At 37.4% G+C, this 22,881-nt stretch overlaps 2 protein-coding genes across 2 annotated transcripts in view; one reads left to right on the top strand and one right to left on the bottom strand.

The window, feature by feature from the left end:
• The window catches only part of LOC115632490 (neuropeptide Y receptor type 6), a 48,526-nt gene extending 38,459 nt beyond the window's left edge, over positions 1-10,067 (bottom strand). Inside the window, exon 1 of the mRNA XM_030529667.1 lies at positions 9,918-10,067. The gene's annotated coding sequence lies outside the window, so the exon portion shown is untranslated. The remainder of the gene's footprint in view (positions 1-9,917) is intronic.
• LOC115632491 lies at positions 7,290-7,809 on the top strand. The gene is made up of 2 exons (XM_030529668.1): positions 7,290-7,370; positions 7,428-7,809. Exons 1-2 carry the CDS (start codon positions 7,323-7,325, stop codon positions 7,713-7,715), a joined length of 336 nt encoding a protein of 111 aa, XP_030385528.1. The 5' UTR covers positions 7,290-7,322; the 3' UTR covers positions 7,716-7,809.
• Positions 10,068-22,881: the final 12,814 nt, after the last annotated feature.

The following is a 22,881-nucleotide window of genomic DNA, read 5'->3' on the forward strand; positions in this document are numbered from 1 at the left end:
TTTGATGCTATAAAAATACTTCCCTATTGTAGATGAACACATTAAATAAAAGTGCAACAATCGAAAGTTGTAGCATGATTGACACTAAAAAAAAAATGGCATGAATAATATTTTTGAGCAATTTTAGTTCAGAAAATGTTCAATTGTGAAACTTTCCATTAAATCGATAAATAAAAAGTTCGCCATTATATGCTTTTTACATTTTTAAATAGCTCTGAAATTATTTATTCAAAGATAAGTGTCCCCAAGAGCCACTGTGCGTCACAGCGCGGCAAAACCAATATTAATACAGCTGAAAGTTCCAATCGCAACACGACATGCCAAGCACCCTAGCACTCAGGCCCCTAAAAAAGCAATCCAAGCCGTACTCCTCCCTCGTTGCCGTACACATTGCTGCATGAAAATCAATGAATTCGATTGCGCAAATTGTGGCAGACATTGACGATGCATTGACGCCGCCGCCTAGACGCGACTTTAAGTAGTGCCCGTTATATTTTTCCTAGCTGTATATATTTATTGACTTAATGGAGGCGTCTGAGATGTTTTTTGTAGCATACTTCGCGGCGCACTTCTGCATTTATGTGACCCCCTCTGTGAGGCCACCGACCATTATTAATAGCCCCCATTTAGTGCAGCAGCAGCAGCAGTAACGGACTGCTGCAACTATATAGCACACACACACACACACATACACTCAAAGAGAGACTCTCACATTTACACTAACAGTGCAAAGCTTTGTGTCTGAGCACAAGACAATGGCTTCATAAATTGTGTAGCTCTGTGTGAGACAAACACACGATGCCCTCAATTTCCATTTCCATATCCATGTCCATGTCCATGTCCATGGCTATCACATCTGAAAGTGCTTGGCGTGTGTTTGCCTTTTGGCCCGGCCAAGTGCGAAGGGTTTGTTGTACTTTTGCCTGCTCGCAACCTTTTCGCTTTCAGTGCCTTATCACTGTGTTCTGTGTCCTGCTGCTGCTGTCCTTTTGCGTGCCTGATTCGCTTTATCAAAAGCAAGCAGCGCAGCGCACATTGCAAATGTCTTCACTTGGCAAAACGATAGTGAAAGCTACAGAAATGGTCCTTTCCACTCCTTTCTCTCACTCTCACTCTCTCCCTCTCTCTCTCTTCACTTCTCGGTCGGTTTCTTTCTGGCAGTCTGGAATGTTTTCAATGTTCCGGCAAATCTGTGTGACAACTTTAAAAGTGGTCGTGCGTCTGTTTTTGAGTGCGTGCTTGATTTTGCATGGGTTCGAGAATCTCCTTGGACCTTCGTGTGTAAGATAAGTATACGGCCTGTGATTTCTAGTGTGCAACATTACTTTTCCTAATCTTAAGCTGTCGCACATTTTAGGCATCTCGTTTGAAATGGTAGGTATGTGATCTTATTGTTACTGCGATGTCATGCTTGTGACCGCGCAGTTGTTGTTATACTTTAACTAAAGAGCGAATTTAAATGTATATCAAAAATTCAATTTTAGTTTAAGAAAATAAATGATACGTGCCTATTTCTGACTAAAATGCACGAACATCATCGTAAGTTATGTATATATTTTATAAATACCTTATACTTTAACCATAAATTATTTGATATAAATACATAAATTCTGATTGCTAGAAATAGCTTTTTTTGTTATATTGAACAGAAATTTCTGAATATTAAACACCAAGACAAAATGCTTTATTATTTAAATTAATATTTTTACTTAATTCTCAAGAAATCTAATATTTACTTTGCATAACTGCATCTGAAGCTCCATTTAATCAACACTTTCTTATACGCACGTATGTAAATGTTAATATATCGTAAAGCTTTTGTTTTGACAAACAATAATATTCAACAGAAAGGGTTTCCAATTATTTTTTCCAAATTAAATGCTTTAACTAGAACTACAAGTATGATTATTATTTTAATTGAATGGCCTTCAAGTTCCAGTACTTTGGATACCCTACTCTCTCAGATAAGTTCTTCGGCTACGTAAGGTTTGAAAAACTGTTCGTATGCAATTTGCTGGCGTTCTACTTCTCGACTTCACAGAGTATTTTGTAGTCACCTTAACTGCTGAGCAGTGTGTTTTCACATCCGCCTAAACATAGAGATTGAGAGTGGCTCATAAAAATACTCAAATGTAGGTCATTTTCACTTGTATTTATTTGCTAGGATTTTCATAATGCTTTATGTACAAATACACAAAAGAGCTGTAACGTTATCTTACAATCTAAGAATGGCAATTTCCAAGCGACTGTAATTGCTTTTCTGCGGGCTCGACCTTAGCTTTATTTCTGGCACACTTTAGCCTGCAATTAACTTATTTATAATCACACTATAGCTGCTTGTCAGATAAGCAAAAGTCCCTCAACCCTTAAAGCTGAACAAGTTAATATAAATTTTGGCATCTGAAAACGTGCGTACAAGCACTCGTCTCCCTCTTGCCCCATGTTTTCCGCCATCGACCCCAAGAACGACCTCAATGTCTGTGCAAATTAATGAGCATCCAACTTATGCTTGACTTAAATGCAGGCAAAATGTTATAAATGGCATTTTAATCAACGTCAGCAAGCGGCGCGCGTAGCCAACAAACAACATTAATTAAATGTTCACTTCACGCTAAATGGGCGGCCAAAAACCGCCCACCGCCCACCACCCACATGCCCATTCGCGTTCGCGTTCGCGCTCTCGTCGCACTTGGCTGCCCAGACAACAGCCACCGCTGGTGCCGCCACCACCACGGATTCTGCCGCAGCCGCCACGCTCATCAATTTTTGCATTTTAATGATATTTGAACCGCGGTGTGGCCGCAACAAAGATAAGTGAGGATAGAGATGATGGTAACGCATTCAATATTATTTTGTTGTTGCCTACTTTTTGGGGTTGACAATGGATAACTTTTTAAAATACCTAGAAATAAAACATCCGCAATTATTACTTTATTTGTGTTCCTGGGTCATAATCACGAATTAATTTCTTGTTTAATGAAATCATTATCGTATTTAAGAAAATTGTAGACTATTATATTCATAAGGTAGATGAAAAATGCATAATGACGACGATAAAAACCGAAAATATGAATAAATGGAATATATCGCCGAACATAACTTTTATGTTTCACAATCAAGCGAAACTTTTTTTGTGCAGAAACCAATGTATTCTGAAATGAACAATTAATAATACTATTGCATTTTCCAGGACTGCATTTTTTTACTTAAAGAACCATTGATAAAATGCATGCTAATAATACTTTTTCATTCATTTTTATATTTGACAATACCTGTCTATATTTCAATTATAATTGGTGTTTTATTAAGCTGCTTTATAAAACATAAAACTATATAATATGCATTTATGTGTACGTTAATATTGTGGATTCAGCAGAGTACTCGATTGCGTAAGAACTAATGCGTGTAAGCTGCTATTTTATTTTTAAATCGTCAACTTTTATTAAAAAGTGATTAAATTTAAGGAGACAACGAGTGCCTACTCAGAAACAAACTCCCATAGCTCAATGATCCAGGCCCCGAAAACTGTTTCGAAAAGTAAATATTTGTCTTGAGCACATTTTCACATCTATACTTCGATCAATTTTATAAACTTATGTCACTTAAAGTACCAATGGTAATACATTGATTGATAAACTTTAATAATCTATTAAGAAATAACGTCTGGGAGAAATAATATGCGATTTTGTAAGTTTATTGATTTGCTAACTTTTTTTTTGCCCACCTACATTTGATTTCATGACCATTGTGGAACGTTGAACTTGTGCAGTTTACAGGAAACAGCAACAAAGAGTATGCAAAAAGCGTTGCATGCGGGGGGCCTTGTGGCTTTTTTGGGACTGCCAATGAAAGTATATGGTGTGCAGTCGGTTTTTCGTTTAATTGAAAAGTAATTAAATTTTGAAAGGGCTAGGGCCACGCTTGAATCACTCCAATGTTCTTTCAGCTGGCCCCAATGCCATGATGGGGCTGTGGCGGTGCATGAATTATTGAACAAAGCAAAAGGCAGGCAGGCTAACTTATCTTCCTCCCTACAGGGGGGAGGGGCCGGCTGGGGGGCAATACTCGTATATACTAGTACGAATCGACCTCTGCGTACAAACAAATTGATAACGCATTACACATACATACAGATAAACCATACATACCAACACCGTTCTCAATATTGCTGTGCTGGTTGCCTTGTGAGCTGAGCATCTGTGTTTGTATGTGTGTGTGAGCTTCTCTCTAGAGAAATTTATAAATCCTGTTTCTATCGCAGCATATGTAAGCAAGCACTCACAAAGATTTATATGAGTATGTGAGTTTGTCTGTTTGTTCGAGTACGAATGTGTGTGTGTTTGTCGCTTTATGGCCATGTAAATTGGCAATCGTATGACTGACTGTCAAAAGATGTTGCCACCCAACGACACGAACAACAACAAGAACCAGCTACAAGAAAAGTGGAGCCAAACGTTTTATTGCCGTGCCACAGCTGCTTGATTCGCTCTCGACAAGTGCAGAAGCACGCAGATTGGCCGTAAAAATGTCACCTGTGACTTGTGACTGTGCAAAATCAAATAAATTGGAGCAGCTGCCACCCAACTACATTGTACGTAGTATGCGAGAGCTTTGCTCTGCTCACCTGCTTCTACTTGTACAGCATCATGCATAATTTATGCACAACTTAGCAACAAATAAGAGGCAAGAGCAGCGGGAATTATAGATGCAATATTTACTGCAAAGATTGACAATAAAAGTCTCATTCTATACAGCAAATAAAATATTCTTATTCTGACCTTAAAAGTACTTTAAAAGGTTCTTTATAAATCTACATCGCATTCGAAGATTAACTTGGGGTCATTAATTTTGCATTTATTGTATATCTTTTACAGCGTTAAAGTTCACTTATAGATAGATTCGGAATTCTTCAAAAAATTGCACTGTTTTTGAAAAGAATTGACTCTACAAGAACAAATTTAAAAAAATGTGTGTCTTTTTTAACAATCGGAAGTATACTATACTCTTTTATTTTACTTAAGCAATAAACGCGAGCAATTTCTAATGTGAATAAAATTTTTTTCAAAATTTTTCAAATCAATAGACTTTTCGATTTAGCTTTAGCAAAAATATAAGAGAAATTAGAGACTTTTAAAGAATTTAAACAATTATTCTTGCTTTATAAAAAGATTTATTTAAAAATTCTAGTGAGACATAATCCTTCGCCCATGGCCCTGACCTTTCATTTATTGATATGCAACAATGGTTGGGAGAGTGGATTTTTCAAACTTATAGTATGTTTTTTTTTAATGTAGAATATTCAATAAGGGCATAAACACATATTAACAATGTTTTAGCAAAATTTAAAACGGGGCTTACTGACTTTTGAATTCGAAAGACTAATCATTTACAGGCTTTGAAGACTTGCCTCATTTATCAATAATGAGAACTCTAGTTTGGTGTACCAATTGTAACCAATTTTCAAATGTAATTTATTTTGTTTGTGGAGGTTTTTCTATTAGACTTTTCGACTAGTCATAAACGAATGCGCATAGTTACCAGTAATCCTTTTAATAAACTTTGTGGTTATAGAAAACATTTTTATATAGAAATTTTGTTAGACATTTAAATATTATCAAATTCATTTGATCGAGTAGATGGGCTTCTGGGTAACAGTTTAATTATATGCAAATAATAAACATTTTGTTGGAAAGGACATCTTAGTCAAGTTAAATTTATGCCATTTTCACTGTACTTCAGTGTATAAGTCACAATATAGACATTGGGAAGTGGATATGTGCCGCAAAGTTGCCACTGAAATGCAGCATCGTCCGCAGTCGATTTAAATGCAAATGACTGCCAGATATCAGGCGATGTGTGCGAGAGAGAGGCAGTGTATGGGTTTGTTTCCCCGGAGGGTTTGGGGCAGGCAGGGCAGACAGTCTTATCGGCTACTGCTTTCTCCTTTTCCGTCAATGTCAATTCACTGTCGATCTATACGGTCGATCGTTTCGGTGACACTGACACTGACAGTGACGATGACAGTGACAACGTGCGACATTGCACTTTTCGCACTGGCGAGAAAGCTCACCACAATCGTCACTTTTCGCGGTCCTTTCAGGCTTACCTTGACGTTGACATTGCTGGCTTTAGTGGCCCAAGCACTTCATTCTAGCAGCAGCCATTACCAATTCAGACTAAAACTGATATGCAAATTGAAGAGAAGCTTTTGCGAAAAAATGTTTTAAATCGATGACAGACTTGAAACTTGGACTACTTTAGCCTTGACTTGACTTGGAATGGCCTGCCAGCTAAGGTTTATTATTAATTTTACTATCTAAACATAGTGGCTAAACATACTAGCTAAACATTAGTTGAATATTAATACTTGTAGTCTTGTAAATTATGATTTTAAATTATTTTTTATTTATTTATTTGTAAACGAATTACTGCAGAGCCATGCATTTCAATTATATGTATTTGATTTACACATTTCACAATTATTCAACTTGCTTCGATTAATCAAAAATTGTTGTCCCGGACATCGAGTCCACGCTTACTTCTTTTTCAGTACAGATATCGAACCATAAATCAATGCAAATTCACATTCGAAGTCCGTATGCTGAAAATCTAAAAGAAAACAAACAAACATTGCAAATGTCATATCTCCACCCACAAATGGGTAAAATTGTATATTATTAAATTCTTGTTAGTCGGTAGGACATACATTTTGGATTACAGATTTTGCAGTTTGACACGTATTATCGTATTTTTTCTGTTCTCTGCTTTTTCCTGCCGAAAAAAAAAACTTTAAGTCAAATTTGTCTATTTGGAAACGGAAAATAAAACAAAAATTCTTGTTGCATTCAATTCACAAATAAAATCAACAACTGTGCTGCTCACACAGTAGTATTATGTTTTATTTATTTCATCTTGGTTCATGGGTAATAAAACTCATTGCAGCAACACAAAATACTTTCAACCGCAAGCTTAAGATAAGAAAGAGCATTTCTAACTAGATACTTTTAAATGTATTTATTTGAGATGCGAATATTTATTTCCTATTCTATTTTTTAATTCGTTGTCGAGCATTATTTAATGGAGAGAAACTTAAATTGTACTGAAAGCTTTAATACTTTAAATCTAGAAATGGTTTTTTGCAATAAAACGCATACCACTGAAGAAAAACAATGGAATAATGGAATTAGTTTTGTTCTTGCTTAATTACCTTAAATATATGTAGGGCCCCACCCTGACAAATTCATTTTCTATACAAGGCGGCAATTTTTCATCTGTTTAACAAATATTAGTTGTACTTGTTGGTCGAATATTCAGCGACTGCTATGGACATACTTCGGGCTTTAATTCTGCTATTTTGGCTCTGCTTTGTCGTATGTTCAATTTAATCGGCATATGGTGCATATAGTGATAACATTTTTATTTCACAGTCTGGTGAGCAGAGCATAGATCAGGATATACCTGAAGGGGTGGATCTTACTGGCTGTATTCCCCATTTCATTCTTGAGTTTAACCTAGCACGGTCGGAATTGAAAGCTGTTGGTAAATGTGCTGGCGCTCCCTACAAATATCAATTGGGACGCCGGTCAGTGCTCGACATACCTCAGTATTTGGAGAAAATAAGAGAATTAAGACCGGACTGCATTAGAGACAATGTGAAGGAGAGATTGCCAATATTAGTTGCAAAAATAAAGACATTGCCGAAACATTGTGAATAATCATTCATCTTATAGTCTGTATGCCATAGAAAAGTAGTCGGATTGATGTAAATTGCTGTAAACAGTTGTTAATAAATGTATTTTGATAGAAATAGTTCTATATATTTCTTATTTAAATTTCTGTACATGAAATGAAGAATAGTATATGTATTAGGATTGCAGGAGGTGAAGACAAGACGAGTCGATCTATGTATGTCTGTCTGTCTGTACGTCTGACTGTATGTCTGTCCATATAAACACCTGGATCTCAGAGACTATAAGAGCTAGAGACATCATATTTTGCACAAGTTGTTTTGCAAGTTTGTTTTATTTTTTTGATTCATCCCTTCTAGGACATAGATTAATCTGGATACCATGTTTGGTTATTATACTTTCTTAGATCTGAGAGGTTATATAGACCGACAGACGGACAAACGGACAGACAGACATGGCTATATCTCTCCCTGAATTCCAAGCGTAGCGTTATTCTAAGAACATTTGTTTCAGATGTTAAGGTTAATATACGTATCGAATAGGAACGGTCTCGCCAACTGTTGATATTATCTAAAATAAATATAAGTATATCTCGTTACATTAAATGCTGAATTGATATTTTCGATTTGAAGATGAAACTCTAACTAACATTGCTTTTCGATATTAGCATTTTTATAGAAGAAGTACAATATTATTAATGAAAAGATTTAAATTTCAGCTTCTAATGCCATTTCAACGATTGCCGCCATCTGAAGACTATATGCCCTTGAGTTACAAACTTACTATATAAGAAGATAAATTTTTTCATAAATTTTTGACTACCCACTGCTATAATTTGTATCTCTTCTTTATGAGCAGCATTTATTTACCGACTCGTAGACTTTACATTTACAAAAATTAGAAACGTGCTGTGGCATATATTTAATTTTGTGCTGGCTTAACAGGAATCGCCGACTGAAATTAATGAGTTGAGAGCTGCAGTTCAGCAAATCCTACTTTATTACTAGTCGCAAGCTGTTAACTTTCTCACAGGTTCTCATTAATTACATCTCGTCTTGCTGGATTGCCGTCCAACTCAATCTCTTTTTGCTCGTGCTTAATTAAGGTAGAATAGATCATAATTTATCTTTTAATCCGTAATGCGTCATGGAAAAGTTGTGAGATTGTGCATATGTAAACAATTGTCAATAAATGTTGTTTCTAGCAACTGTCATTGCATTATCATTCGTATAAAATGAAACACAATTATTGGCATTTGTGCTTGTGTGTGTGTGAGTGTGCTTTCGCTTTTTCTACTTGTTCTCTGCCATTCTGCTCTATTCTATGGCCGCATTGATAAATTATCAAATCGGGAATTGATGACAGCGTCAATGTCAGATTAGAGCAATTAAAATCAATAGATAGCTTTGCCCGACCAGACCGACCAACCGATTGACAGCCTGACAGACTGCTAGCAGGGCAACAGCTACAAATTGAGCTACGGTCACAAATTGCCAAGGTCGTGGCTGAAGTTAAATTTTTCCCACACGCCCCACCTGTAACAGCATCAACATTATAGGCAATGAGTTGCGACTTTTACGGGCCAGCGAGTGTGTCATTAAAATTGAGTATTTGCATTTTTAATTAAAGAACAGTCACGGTCAAGGCAAGGGGGCCAAATCGGACAGTCCTAGACCGAAGAAAAATCACTGACAGCCTGTGCTCGAGCGTGTCGACTATATTAATAAAAATAAGCATGATTTCTTGGACTCTGCTGCTTTCAGCTTTTGTATACTTATACATATATATATATATTTTTTTTCCCCCCAAACTCATTTGTTTTGTTGCCAAAAATAAAAGGCAACAAAGTATTTTGGGCGCTTGAACGCTAAAAGCAAATCAAATAAAACTTTTTCTTATGGCTAAGATTTTGCCTGGAATTAAATTTGTTTTGGCCTATTTTGTATGCTATACTCATCGAATTGAGGACTTCAATTGAGGATTAAGCCGAAAAGCAAACGCACGTAGTGAGAAAAGACCAAAAACAAACAGAATTACCCAACGCAATTTTTACACTCGAGTTAAAATTGTGATGTTTTTTGTTGTTGCTTAAATTAAACAAATTTCTTCAGGTGTATAACAGGTCAGGCCCGACTCGACTTAAGGGTCTGTCGAACTCATGAACTTATTGATGAAATATATTTATAATATGCCTTTGTTTTTATTACCAATTTCATTTTTATTACCCACCTTTGGTTGCATTCGTCCCGGCAATGGATTCAATTTTCCGTTTTGTTGTTATTTGTTATCTTCTTGGCAAGTTCTTAGGCAGGTGGCACTCCAAGTTTTCAGGTCTAAGAGTGAGAAACGCTCACTCATACACGCACGCCAGCAGCAGCAAACAGTTAAATATTATTGTTGTGCAATAGACAAAAGCGAGAAAAGGTAGAAAGTTTTCTTTTTGGCAAGCAGCCGCACGCAGCAACCACCGGAGCAGCAACACACACCTAAGCGCACACACACAACACACAAACGTATACGCATGCACACCTTCGAAAAGAAACACACGGCACGGTGCACACACTCGAGCACGTTCCGGCACTTGGCGGTAAGGACAATGCCGCGCCACAACCAGCCGTCCTACCGATTTTACCGCTTTTACTTCGTCTTCTGCTTCTGCTTCTGCTTCTCCTTCTTCAGCTGCTGCTGCTGACAATGAAAACAAAGCATGGGGCGACAAACAAAAGACGGCCAAACACAACGCGGCGTATACGCAACACCGCACGCGAATATGCGAACACGAATCACGCACAGTGTTTTGTGAATATCGAACGCACTGAGTGCTGTCGTTTTTATGGTTGTTTATCAAAATTATATGACGAGCAGTTGTCTTTCTTTTCTGTGTCCGTGGCCCTCTTCTTCTAAGAGAATAAGGGAGCGGGAGAGTGTTTGTTCGCCACTTTGCCGCGTCATGCGTCCAACGTCAACGAAGAAACACAAGCAACTGATGCCAAATGCCCAACATCGTCCGTGGCAGCGGCCCAGGCAGCGGCCAAGGCAGTGGCAGTGGCAGTGGCAGAAGCAGCGGCATTGCTCGTGCTGCCTTCGTGTCATTTGTCATACGCCATGTGTGGCGCTAGCGTTGACGCTCTGCCAGCAGAGGCGTCGGCGCCGCCGCCGCCGCAGACGCCAGCATCGTGCTAACAACAGGTTAGCCTCTGATAAGCCACTGGCGCTCGTGTCGCGACAGCCGACAACGTCAAGTGCTGGCGATACTGCTGTCGGCTCTTTACGATGCAGTCTCCGAGTTGTTTTCCCATTAAAGGGAAAACATCGCCAATTGAGTTGAGTGGAATGCTCAAGCTGTGTGGGTGGCAGTGAGTGTGACTTGAGAGTAATTTTTGATTCCAACCAAACATTTACAGTTTAATAAATGAGTGCAGTTTGTAAATTTTCTTGTTTCGCAGTCAGTTGCATGTATACGACTATTCTTATTTCTACCTCGAATATAATAAAATAAATGTACTTAAACAATTTACAACAATTCTGGTATTATCAAAAAACATTACATTGGTTGAAAATGTGTTTGATTTATTCGAGAGCTTTATTAGCTTGTACTTATGCTTAAACGATTTGATGAGAATGAAATATATGGCGTTATCTTTCCACTCCACTTAACATAAACAAAGCAAATAATAATAAATAATTAAACATTTTCGAAATTTTATTTATTTAATTTTATTTATTTCTTGACAAACAGATCTGTACAAATTACAATAATACAATAATCCGTCTCGACAGGCGAATTGTATTTTTCCGCCAACCTTCTATGCCTTAATTTACAGCACCCAGAGACGTTATTAGACCTAACCAAAAAAAAGACATGTCTGGAACCTAAACACAAAAATTTAAAACGGATACAAATAAATAAATATTTGTCTGTAATAGTCTCTGCGCCGACGGGGGAAAATTGTAAATGGAGAAACACAGACCTGGTGAGGGAAGCTTTGTTTACAGTTCGGCAAACTATGGCCCAATTGCCGGTTTCTTGTTGACCTCGATTTCTCAGGTCTTTTTCGTTTGTAATTTTTGTCAATCAATAAGAAATATAAACATTTACATGAAAAATGGCTCTTTTGACCAATTGTAAATACTCATATTATTCAAAGAAAAAATCAAATTGTAATAATATGAAACTAATAGATTTACTATTATTGTATAAAGTGTTTTTATTCCCATTATACGCATGCACACCTTCGAAAAGAAACACACGGCAATTAGATTTTAAAATAAACATACACACACACACACAAAACGCACACATAAACCCAAATTTATTTATTTATTTATTTATCATCTCTAGTTATGTTTTGCGAAGTCCCTTGATATGAAATTCTTTAAATAGAAGTATACATTTATTTATTAATTAATTAATCCATTTCTAAAATTATTTATTTCTCAATTGATTACCATTTTTATGTATCTTTACATTTACATTTTTTTATTAACTAAACGCCAAACATTATTAAGTACATATATGCTCACATGTGTGTATGAACTTAAATACTTCTCTCAATCCAAATTTTTTCATTATCGCTTCCTGCTATTCAACTGCCATTTATCACAGCCGACAGCTTTACATTTTAATTTTTGTTATCTGCTTTACATTCCGCAGGAAATCACAAGTCGCGTTGCCGTCAACAGCCGTCGACGGCATTGTCAACAGCCACTACCAACCTACCTACCTACCAACAGCTCTATCTGCAATTTGTTTATTAAAGCCGCCTCCATCAGCAACACCGCACCGCACCGCGCCTCACGGCAAATCAAATCAAGCCAACGCTTCCTCATCCTCGTCCTTTTCCTTATACACAACAACGGCTGAGGCAGTTGGCACACAAAAGTAACGCTGAATGGGAAAAAAGCGGCACTTCATCTGAGCCCCCGCGCCCGCCTTCACTTTAAACTCAAGTTCAATGTCTAAGGGAAGAGGAAGGAGGGGGGACTGTGGTGGGTAGTCCTTCTGGTAAGTGCGCACGTTTCCTCACTTCTTCGACATTATGTTTTATATTTTTGAAGCACATGACATGACACATTTTATGCCAGGCCGAGTGAAGTGAAATAGTTGCCGGGTATGCTCGTACTGCTTACCATAAATGTTGCCAAGTATGCGCATAAGCCCTTACTCTTGCCCCACTCCACTCCACTTCCCTTCACTCGAGCCCCCTCATAAGCTAAGGCACTTGGCTACCTCGAATCGTTTTAAAGCTGTGAAGAAAAAAAAAAATGTGTAGCAGATTCGTTCGACATTTCCAACACGTTTTTTATATGCTCTAACCTGCCATCATTTGAAGAGAACGTATGTTAAATACATATATGTATAAATATATGTGAGTGTGTGCATAGTTATGGATGTGTGTGTGCAGTCAGGCGAGCAACCACTCTATTGACTTTGTTAAGTAAATTCAAGTTACGCATACGCCGCGTGTGGCGGGGGGACTTGCAATCAGAAAGTTGTTCCTCCTTAAATCTTAACATTAATTTAAACACACAACGATGTATGTGCACACATATGGTTGGATTTAACTGTTCATTTGCGCATATTTGCACATTTTCAGCTCGACAATTGCGCTGCCTGCAAAATTATGGCAAACTCATTCATAAACAACAGCTAGAAATTGTTGAACTCCTCGCATCGCTCGTTTCGCCCATCAACCTGCTGTCAATTACTTTTTGCTCATTCCCGCTCCTTTCCCTGAATCTTCCATGCAGCCTAATAAATACTATATACACTTGTCGTTGCTTAATATATTCATCTACCTATACACGCATAATTCTCATACGAGGGTAACACTCACGGTTTGGCAAAATGGAACTAAACCATTAGGCAGATCACAGATGTGTTCAAAGAAATTTATCGTGTATCTTATATTTAAGTCTTTTTAATTAAGTGCTTACTTTTTTGGTTTCATAGACTCGTCAATACGAAATAGCTTGGAAATATTTCTTTACAGTCTGTGCATCAAACTGAAAAGATTCGTGTTACAGGAAGGGTCGTATGAGGCAACAATCTACTACGAATTCGATCCTTCTTCAAGTGTTCTTGAACACACTCAGCCTATTCTTATTGTTAGAAAAGAAAAAAGCATTTTGAAATACTTTTCAACACTTTTTATAATTTTACGCAGGTTTGTCAACTCTGCAGCAGTCCAAATATCTTATATAAGAAATAAGGGTTCCTTTGATTATGATAAAAGGATTTATTAGCTGGCGCTTAGCTTATTATATTGAATATAATATTGAACCGGTTATTTATCTTATTTCCAGCAACTGCTTACATTGAAATTCGATATGCAAGCATTCAATTGGTTTTAAATATAGAGCAGAATCAAATTGGATAATTATTTTGAGATTTTCATAATTTGAAGTTACTTTAAAATTATTATTATAATTATCTATTACAATTTAGCACTTTGTATGAAGAATGCATGGCTAAATTATTTTTCAAGCCTTTTCACGAACCATTACTAATTTGAAATTAGTAATTTCCATTCAAAAAGAAGGCGTGCCAGAGCGCGTGTTGTGGGTATTTAAATGAGCAGCAAGTCAAAAGGAATCAATAGTGCTGGCACGCCTTCTGCTCGCCTGTCTGTTTATATTATTATTAATATTTTTTTATTTATTTATTTATTTTTTTTTTTTTTTTTGTATCAGCAAAGTGTTTTTATTAAAAACTGTCCATCGTGGACAATCATTAAATTTGTTAATTAAACTTGACGATTAATTATTTCATTTTTGATGTCTGTTTATATGCAACGAGTAAATCATTTGCTTAAATTAGCTGGAATGAACCAGTATATTCCTATTCCTTATGATTATACGATTATACAAGTATATGAAATTCTTTCTTTTTAAAGCTAACTCAACCAACTTTTAAAAGAATACAATCGAACAAAATCTATACATGAATTATATAGCAGTCATAGCAGCAACAGCCAAGCAACTTTTGACCATTTTTTTATTCTACAGGTAACGAAGGCATATACTCGTATTGTGTTGGAAAGGTGGTTGGCAAATTTTATTTCGAAAACAATCGAAAAATTTGCGAGGTTGTTATTACTTGTTGTTTTATAAATTTATGAAAACCATATACAATATTATTGTTTAGTTGGAATGAACTGGCCTTTGCAATACTTTTAAAATAATGATTATAAATGATGGTATAGTTATTTTGTAGAACAAATTGTTGTTATAATTAAGCGACAACTTAAAATATTCCAACAAAAATCAAATAGTTTCTTCTTAGACTGTGATGTGAGGCATTTTAAAAGGTTCCAATACAGGTCATAGTAATCGATGGCAGAAACTTTTAGGGTTTCCCCTCGTGTGTGCATATGTATGTACTATGTAGGATATGTATGTAAGTATATATGCTGAAATATATTTTTGTCTGGCACACGCGTCGACTTGGCTCTGACCTTTGCCGCATATTTTCATTTGAATTTTCTTCTCATATTCTCTTTTTTTCCTGCTGTGTGTGCTGATATATTTTTAGCATTTAATTTGGAACTCATTCACACATTTTTTGATATTTCATTTGTTAAAACAAGAAGAGAAAGAACCGCAACCGAAGGCAGGCATCCGACCGCATCTCAGTCTAGAGAACTTTTGATTTTTCATCTACAAGTATGACTGCCACAGTCGGGGTCTGTTGTTATTTGCAGACCTGCTTCTGACAGATCACTTTATTTCATTTACTTTTATTTGGTGGTACATAACTGGATCGGGAGTTGTGGGACTTTGCTTAATTGGTTCGAGTGCTTCTTAGACGGCCTTGAATTAGTCGCACCCTTGCTTGTGATTATCCCCAGCTTTTGTTTGACAATGATTGCCAATGCTTTGGACACACACCGATATGGGACTTTTATATTGCCATACTCCATTCATACATCTGCCACATGCATGTGCTTGAAATGTGTAGGCAATTTTCCTAGGGATATCAGGAGGAGGAGGAGGAGGAGGAGGGCCATTTGACTTACTTGTACTTTTGCTCGCCTTTTCCTTTAACTTTGCCACGTGTGCCTTCGCCTTTTCCATAATTTACGAGCCAAAATGTTTCATTTCATGTTTTATGGCAAATAAATTATGCCACAAACACGAAGATGCTGACGACAACAACAACAACAGCGACAACAACAAAGCCGAGCAGAGGATGACAAAGGCACAAAGAGACAGAGCGAAAAAAGAGAGCTAAGCCAACGATAAGAACTTGGGAATGGGCAGAAAAAAACGGCAGAGTAATGCACAAGAGCTGGAGTCGTTGCTGAAGTTGATGGGAAGTCGGTTAGTGTTGGCCCAAGACCGAAATGGCCAAACGGAAAGCGCCAAATTTATGACCGTTTATTGATGGGTGCCAAGACATCGCGTCGCGAAGCGCACGGAGTTCTTGATAGTACCCGAACGAATTTATGTAAATTCGAGCTGAACGAGACTTTTATGAAGACAAAGTGCAGTCTGAAGCTAAGCGCTTGGCCAGCCGAGCGCATCACATTTGAGATGAAGCCAAAACAGAAAAAAAAAAAAAAACAATAGAGAGAAATTCGGGCACAGACCTCAACGAGTATTGCTCGCGTGCAGGCAATGAGCCCGAAAGCTAACATTCCAGAGTGCCGGAAATGGCCCTCAGAGTGCCTTAAAGTGCGAGTCAAGGCCGATTGTCAACTACAACTTGGCTTTAACTTGTTTGTTCCAATTGATTCTTATCTGTAATAAATGGTTTGCCTCACCTGATACCTGACCTCGACCGGATTGTGAAAGTCCGTCCAACAAACAAATATTCACATGTAGGTCATTTATATGCAAAGCAGCCTCTTGTCCTCACACTATCCCAATATGAACGAACAATCCCAACTGGCTATCCAGCACGTACCTGCCTATGCCAGTCAGGTTCGAACACATATGCATATCCAGCTCTCGTTCCACAGAATTTACTCTAATTTGGTTTAGTTTGAAACTGATACTATAATTATCATTTCAATAGCTGGAATAGGGCTCTTTTTATGCGTTCTGTATTATGATTGTGAGCATGTGTGCATATATACGTGCTACTCAGACCGAAGTCAAGGTTCGTTTTGTCGATACAATTGTCATTGCCATCGTTGGGCAATTGTGTCATGTGCGAATAATATTTTTATTTGCAATTCTCCATTAAAGTACCATACTTTATTGTTCGTAAAATGATGTTAATTTGTGAAAGGAAAGAAAGGGGAAAATACTCACATATTGCATTCCAACAAAAGGTAAATCTAATAAACCAGACCAGCTACTATTCAGCAAATTTAATTTCCATTTTTATTGCAGAAAAATAAAAATAAAATAATAGCTAGTATTTTATGCTAAAAATATTTAAATTGCTTCTATGTTTCACTTCACAGATAAAATTACTTTTGGTACAGACCTAAAGAACTACGTGTTTTGGTTTTAACAAATCAATAACATTAATTTGTTACTATTCCATAAATGTGATTGATTTGTATACCCTGTACCCAAAGGGTGAAACAGTATACTAGTTTTGTGCGAATGTATGTAACATGCAGAAAGAAATCGATCTAGACATGTCCGTCCGTCTGCTAGTCCCTAGGCTACACGAGTTTATTTTATTTTTTTGATTTTCCCTCCCCTCTCCCCGCTACAGAATTTCGCCAATACCGTCCACATTTTTAAACCTTCGGAAACCAAATCACACGTAATCTATTCACAAATATCTACTTTTGTTTCGAATTTCATCCAAATCGGTCAATTCTAAGAAAAGTTATTATTTCACTCCAGTACTACGCCCACAAACTTCAGCATTCAATTCCCTCTTCTTCTTCTCCTTTTTGCTTATGTTAGGAGTGCACATAACTCAGTGACGGAAGTTTGTCTGGGCACAGGGTATTCCACTGTCGGACTTCCTCAACTGTAGCGTTCTCTCTTCTTTAGTTATTCTTCATTTATTGTAAACAATCTTTAAATTGTACTGTATATACTGTATTGTATATCCGTTATAGTGTACATTACATATTATAAAATTTCCTGATTATTCGCGGAGCAATCTGAGAGCTAACGAACTGATTGTATTATAATTCCAGTATATCCAGTATATTCCATAAAACAATGGCTATCTCTTGTACCTTCAACTACATATTTTGACGAGTTTGCTTTCCTACATATATAGTAGGTGCCTTTCATTCATAATTCTTTTTAATGTTGATTGTCTACCCCAGTCCCGAAATGTAACGACCGCGTTCGTTCTATTTTGAAAATGCAACTTAGTGCGTGCTTTAAAAGGCAATCGATAGTAGGTCTTAAAATGTACAGCAACTGTAAAAGCAGAGATCCAAGTTCGCGTACGGGTGTCTGACCTGGTCCTGAGGCGGACAAACTCTTGGCTGCAGCCGCTGGAGGACATGGGAAGCAGGCGCCGTTAAATGACCGCGAGGATTGTTGCCTCAACATCACGTAGACGATGCATGTTGCGGTGCAAATGATTTGTGTGTCTGTGTGTGTGGGGCACAAAAGTAGAGGACAGGAGCAGCAGCAACAATGGTTGACACCATTTGGAGTCACTTTCCCTTCCCTTATTTCAACCACACAGATTGTGGCCGTAAGCTTCTGTAACTCGAAGCTGGCCATTTTGCGGGTGTCACGAGCGCGTCGTTTGGCGACCAGCGTCCGGGCAATCGAGAGACCAAACGCCATTGTACTTCGACAACAATGACAGCTGCTGCAATGGCGCTCATATTTCTATACTTCTACACTTCTTGGCATGGCCTGTCTTGGCTGCGACGGCAACCATTGGGCAACACCATCGATGTTTGGCATCGACATCGACCGCTTCCTATGACCGCAATCTGCCTTTGCCGCTGCCTCGCCTTGCCTTCCTCTCCCCCTCTCCCCCTCTCCCCGCACTGTTTGTGTTGTCGCATAATTTATACTCTTATTTGTTAATTTCCCACACACTCAGCCAGCTGGACGGACCATCCTCCGGAATAACACTCACAGTTGGGAGTCGTATGGCGCATGCTGATGTCCACATTACACAGCCTCGCTCACATGTTCAGCTTGGTTCGGTGCTTAATTAAAAGCTTGTGCACAGCGACTCCTTTCGAAGGATTGTGTGTACCCTTACACGTATATAAGTACTCTTCATTTCCTATTCACAAGTGTACTTTCTCCCTTTTCCAACGAACAAGATTTAATCTGTTTTCAAGTACACAGAAAAACAAATCGTTTCTGATGAAACCCTTCTGTGGACCGAAGGAATGGTAAAGTCTTTCATACACTTTTATTATGAACACTAATCCAAGCATAAATGAAGTAAAAAATAAATGAGTCGGGGGCTTTTAAATAATATTTTTGTTTTACAGGATGTCAATCCACGAATTATTCCTTCCTTTTTATTTTGGATTATACAAGTCATTTATATTGTCCTCATAGGTCGCACGTTAAATGTTCTGTTTTGTTTGGTTCCAACTGCTGAATTGTAATTAGTTCTTACATAAAATATATTTGTAAATATCGGAACCGTCGCTTAATTTATTTATCAGTCTTTAGAAAATAGATTGCCTTTTTGGTACAACTTATTAGGTAAGAACTATAAATAAGCTTTTCTTTTATAATTCGCGAGTGGAAAAACATTTGAAGAGAAAGGAAGAATTTCAAGAATTTCGCTTTTATAATTTCAAAAAGTCTAACAATTAAAAGCAAGAGGAAACAATTTTCACGCGAATTTGTTTTTATTTGCTTTTTCCACTATAATTTATTTATTTAAATTTCATAGATGCATCGAATTCTCTAAATGATTTATACCAACTTTTTAAAAATCAAATCTATCCTCTTATTGGAAGGCTATAGAAACATGTGTCAAATCACAAAAAAAAAAAACTTTAATCGAGTGATGAATGAATGACAATAAAAGGACAGAATTAACTTGTTAAAAAATCTTTCTGTACTATAGCCGACTCAAAAGAAAAGTAATTGGCAGTAAAGGCAGTTCAATTAAACTTAGTTTTGGAAACGCTGGCCCAACTCATATACATATGTGTGAGCTACAAAAAAGGTATAAATGGAAAAACGTTAAGGAAAATTGGAATCCAGACTCCTAAGAGCTTTTAAAACAAGAAAATGTAGTTCAAATGCTGGGGTAGAAGGGGAGAGAGTTTTTCATTAATTACGTCTTCATTCGGATGTGATTATGATAAGCAATGCTATTCAACTATGTTAAAATTTAAAATACCAACCTTTTTATCAATAAAATACTAGTAGTATTATGCGATAAAAGGAAAAATAAATAAAATAATAAAATAATAAAAAATCTTAAAGATAGATATAATTAATATAATGAAAAATATGTAGGCAGAAAATAAATTATGTATTAGCTTCATCTCTATAAAAAAAAATCTGATAATGTATTGTATAATAATATAATGTAATATATAATATATTGTATACACTATACAAGTATAGACAGGATATACTTTGCATCTCCAAACATTTGCCATTGTCTACTAAGGGCAGGCAGTTGCGTAGAGCAGAGGCTACGAAAATTGAGCTATGCCTGACACAAGGATGCAACAGGATAATTATTCGGCCATATGCTGAATGGACGTGGAGCCAAGTGAGTTGTTATTGTTGTTGTTGCTGTCTTGAGTGCCTCTAGCTGCTATGGCTATGTAATTGTACTTTAGACACCGCAACCAAACCCGATACTCAACCATGTGTGTGTTGGTGTGTGTGTGTGTGTGTGTGTGTGTGTGTGTGTGTGTGTGTGTGTATAGTATGTCAATGTTTTGTTCTATGGTGTAATTTTTTCGCTGTCATGCGGTTAAACATTGGAAATTACGCGCCTTTTTATTTTTGCTTCCATTACCGTGCTCGTCGTCATCATCGTCGGCGTCGTCGTCTTCTCCAGTTGACTGTTCTTGTTTTATTTTTCTCATTTTCTCACCTCATTTTCACAGCGTTTTATCTTGGCACACACACTCACAAACACACACACACACACATAAACAGCAACATAGAGAACAACATACGAGCGATGGCAGGCACTTTGTACCACGTGTGTGTTTAACCTAATTACAGGAGCCTGCGTCGCGTAGTTATTGCTGCATTTATTATTGTTGTTGCTGTTGTTGTTGTTGTTGTTGCTGTTGGTATTGTTGTGGTCCGTTGCCTGTTTTTATTTTACTGTTATGCCTGCCGCCTGTCGCCTGCTTGAACGCCATTTATCTGTTCTTGTTGCTCGCTGTTGACTCATTATATTCATTTAGAAATTCAATTAGCGCCATAATTGCTGCAAGTGGTTAATGATGATAATGCGTTTACCTAGAGCCACGCCGCACCACCTAACAAGCACCCCCTTCCCATTCACTACCCACCATTCATCTACCACGACTCTTGCTTGCCGGGCCAGCACTGAGGCGGTTAGAATGAATTGTTGTTGGTCTAATTAGGTTTGACACGCCGTTCCCCAACCGGCACCAACCGTGAGCTTTCAATTTGCACACTGAGCTCAAACAGAAAATTTACATGCTACAGAACTTTAGAACAAGTATCCTGGGGCTTTCAAAATACATAAACACGCATTGTAATGCGTCCGGCCAAATAACAAAAGAGCCGCTGGCCAACTGCCCTCTGACCGGCTTTGAAGACAGATTTATGCATTTTGTATAATTTATACGCTCGCTCTGGCTAACAAGCTACAAAGAAAGTGAAGAGAAAACTTTCACTACCACTTCCACAACTTTTCCGAGCACAAACGGTAAATAGGGAGTGTAGGAAGTGTAAGAAGTGTAGGGAGTGCGGTTTCAAGACGAAAAACTGTTTAAAAATCATTTATGATAATGTAATCCAGCTCCGGCATTGCCTGCAAAATTCCACTTACAAAAAATATTAGATTTCAGCACAATTTTCGCTAATTATTATTTTTCACATTTGAATATCAAAGCAGCCACACACACACACACACACACACACACACACGTACAGACTGTATGTAACATTTACACGCCGAAATTGCGTATACGCCGTGTGCGCCGAAGGACCGTCTGTTGAGGAAAACCAACAACAACAACAAATTAATTAAGAATTAACTTAAGTACAACGTTTTATTTAAATTTGAAAACATGTGTTCGCTCCTCTTCTTTTTTTCCCGACTGGGGGGGACTTTTGTTTTAGTCCTTCATCTGTTGCCATTTAGCGTCATTAAAAGTTTATGATGGCAAGGACGAGGCGGCAATGTTGTGGGCCCATAAATATCAGGCACATACTTAAACATTTCTTTATTGTGTGCATGTATATGGCTTGTGGTGTGCATGTGTGTTTGGACATGTGTTTGGGCATGCCAGTAAATATATTTTTGGAGAGCTTGCTTTATTACAGTATGTATATAAGGAGCGAAGGAACACAATGCCTGCTTGCAATTAATCACGAATGGAGCTGCGACTTTCACATACAATTAGAAGCGAAAAAAAGAAGCGTAGCAGTCGGATTCTTTGGAATATATAGTCGATTTCGTTTGACGTTTGTCAATATAATTGTAATACGATAAACAACTGCAAAGCCACAGAAAGTAACAGTGTTTTATTATCGGTAAAAAATAACGTTTGAAATATTTATTGTTGAAAATCAATACAAACATAAGTACCAATGCACGCATGTTAATATAAGCAGATAATAATCTTATGTTATCTACAAGTTATCTGTCACTGTTGCATACGAATGTAAGCATAAAGAATATGTATAGCAAAAGTGTCAGTCTCCAATAAAACTCTAAAGCGAACAGACGCACGGCGGTCCGCGACTATTGTCTTTTACTTTACTCCTACTGAGCCCTTCCCTTTTCAGCGAATATATAATCTATTCAATAGGTTATGGGCCCAGGGCATATAGGCTCATAGGAGAAGTTCAAAGTATTGTGAAATAGTAATCGTTTGGTGACTCAAGAAATATAACATTTAAAAAATGAGTGCGCTATATCAAATAGACAAATTGGAAGAGCATAACTATGACTCATGGAGCATACAGATGCGATCTGTCTTAGTGCACGCGGAATTGTGGAGTGTGGCATCAGGTGCTGAACCTAGTAATACTGAGAGTTCAAGGCCAAAAGATGAAAAGGCATTAGCAATTATAACGCTAAGTGTAAAAGCTTCACAATTGGGCTTCATTAAAA

The sequence above is a fragment of the Scaptodrosophila lebanonensis genome, unplaced genomic scaffold (assembly GCF_003285725.1).
Source record: "Scaptodrosophila lebanonensis strain 11010-0011.00,11010-0021.00 unplaced genomic scaffold, SlebRS2 tig00001415-arrow-pilon, whole genome shotgun sequence".
Lineage (NCBI taxonomy): Eukaryota > Metazoa > Arthropoda > Insecta > Diptera > Drosophilidae > Scaptodrosophila > Scaptodrosophila lebanonensis.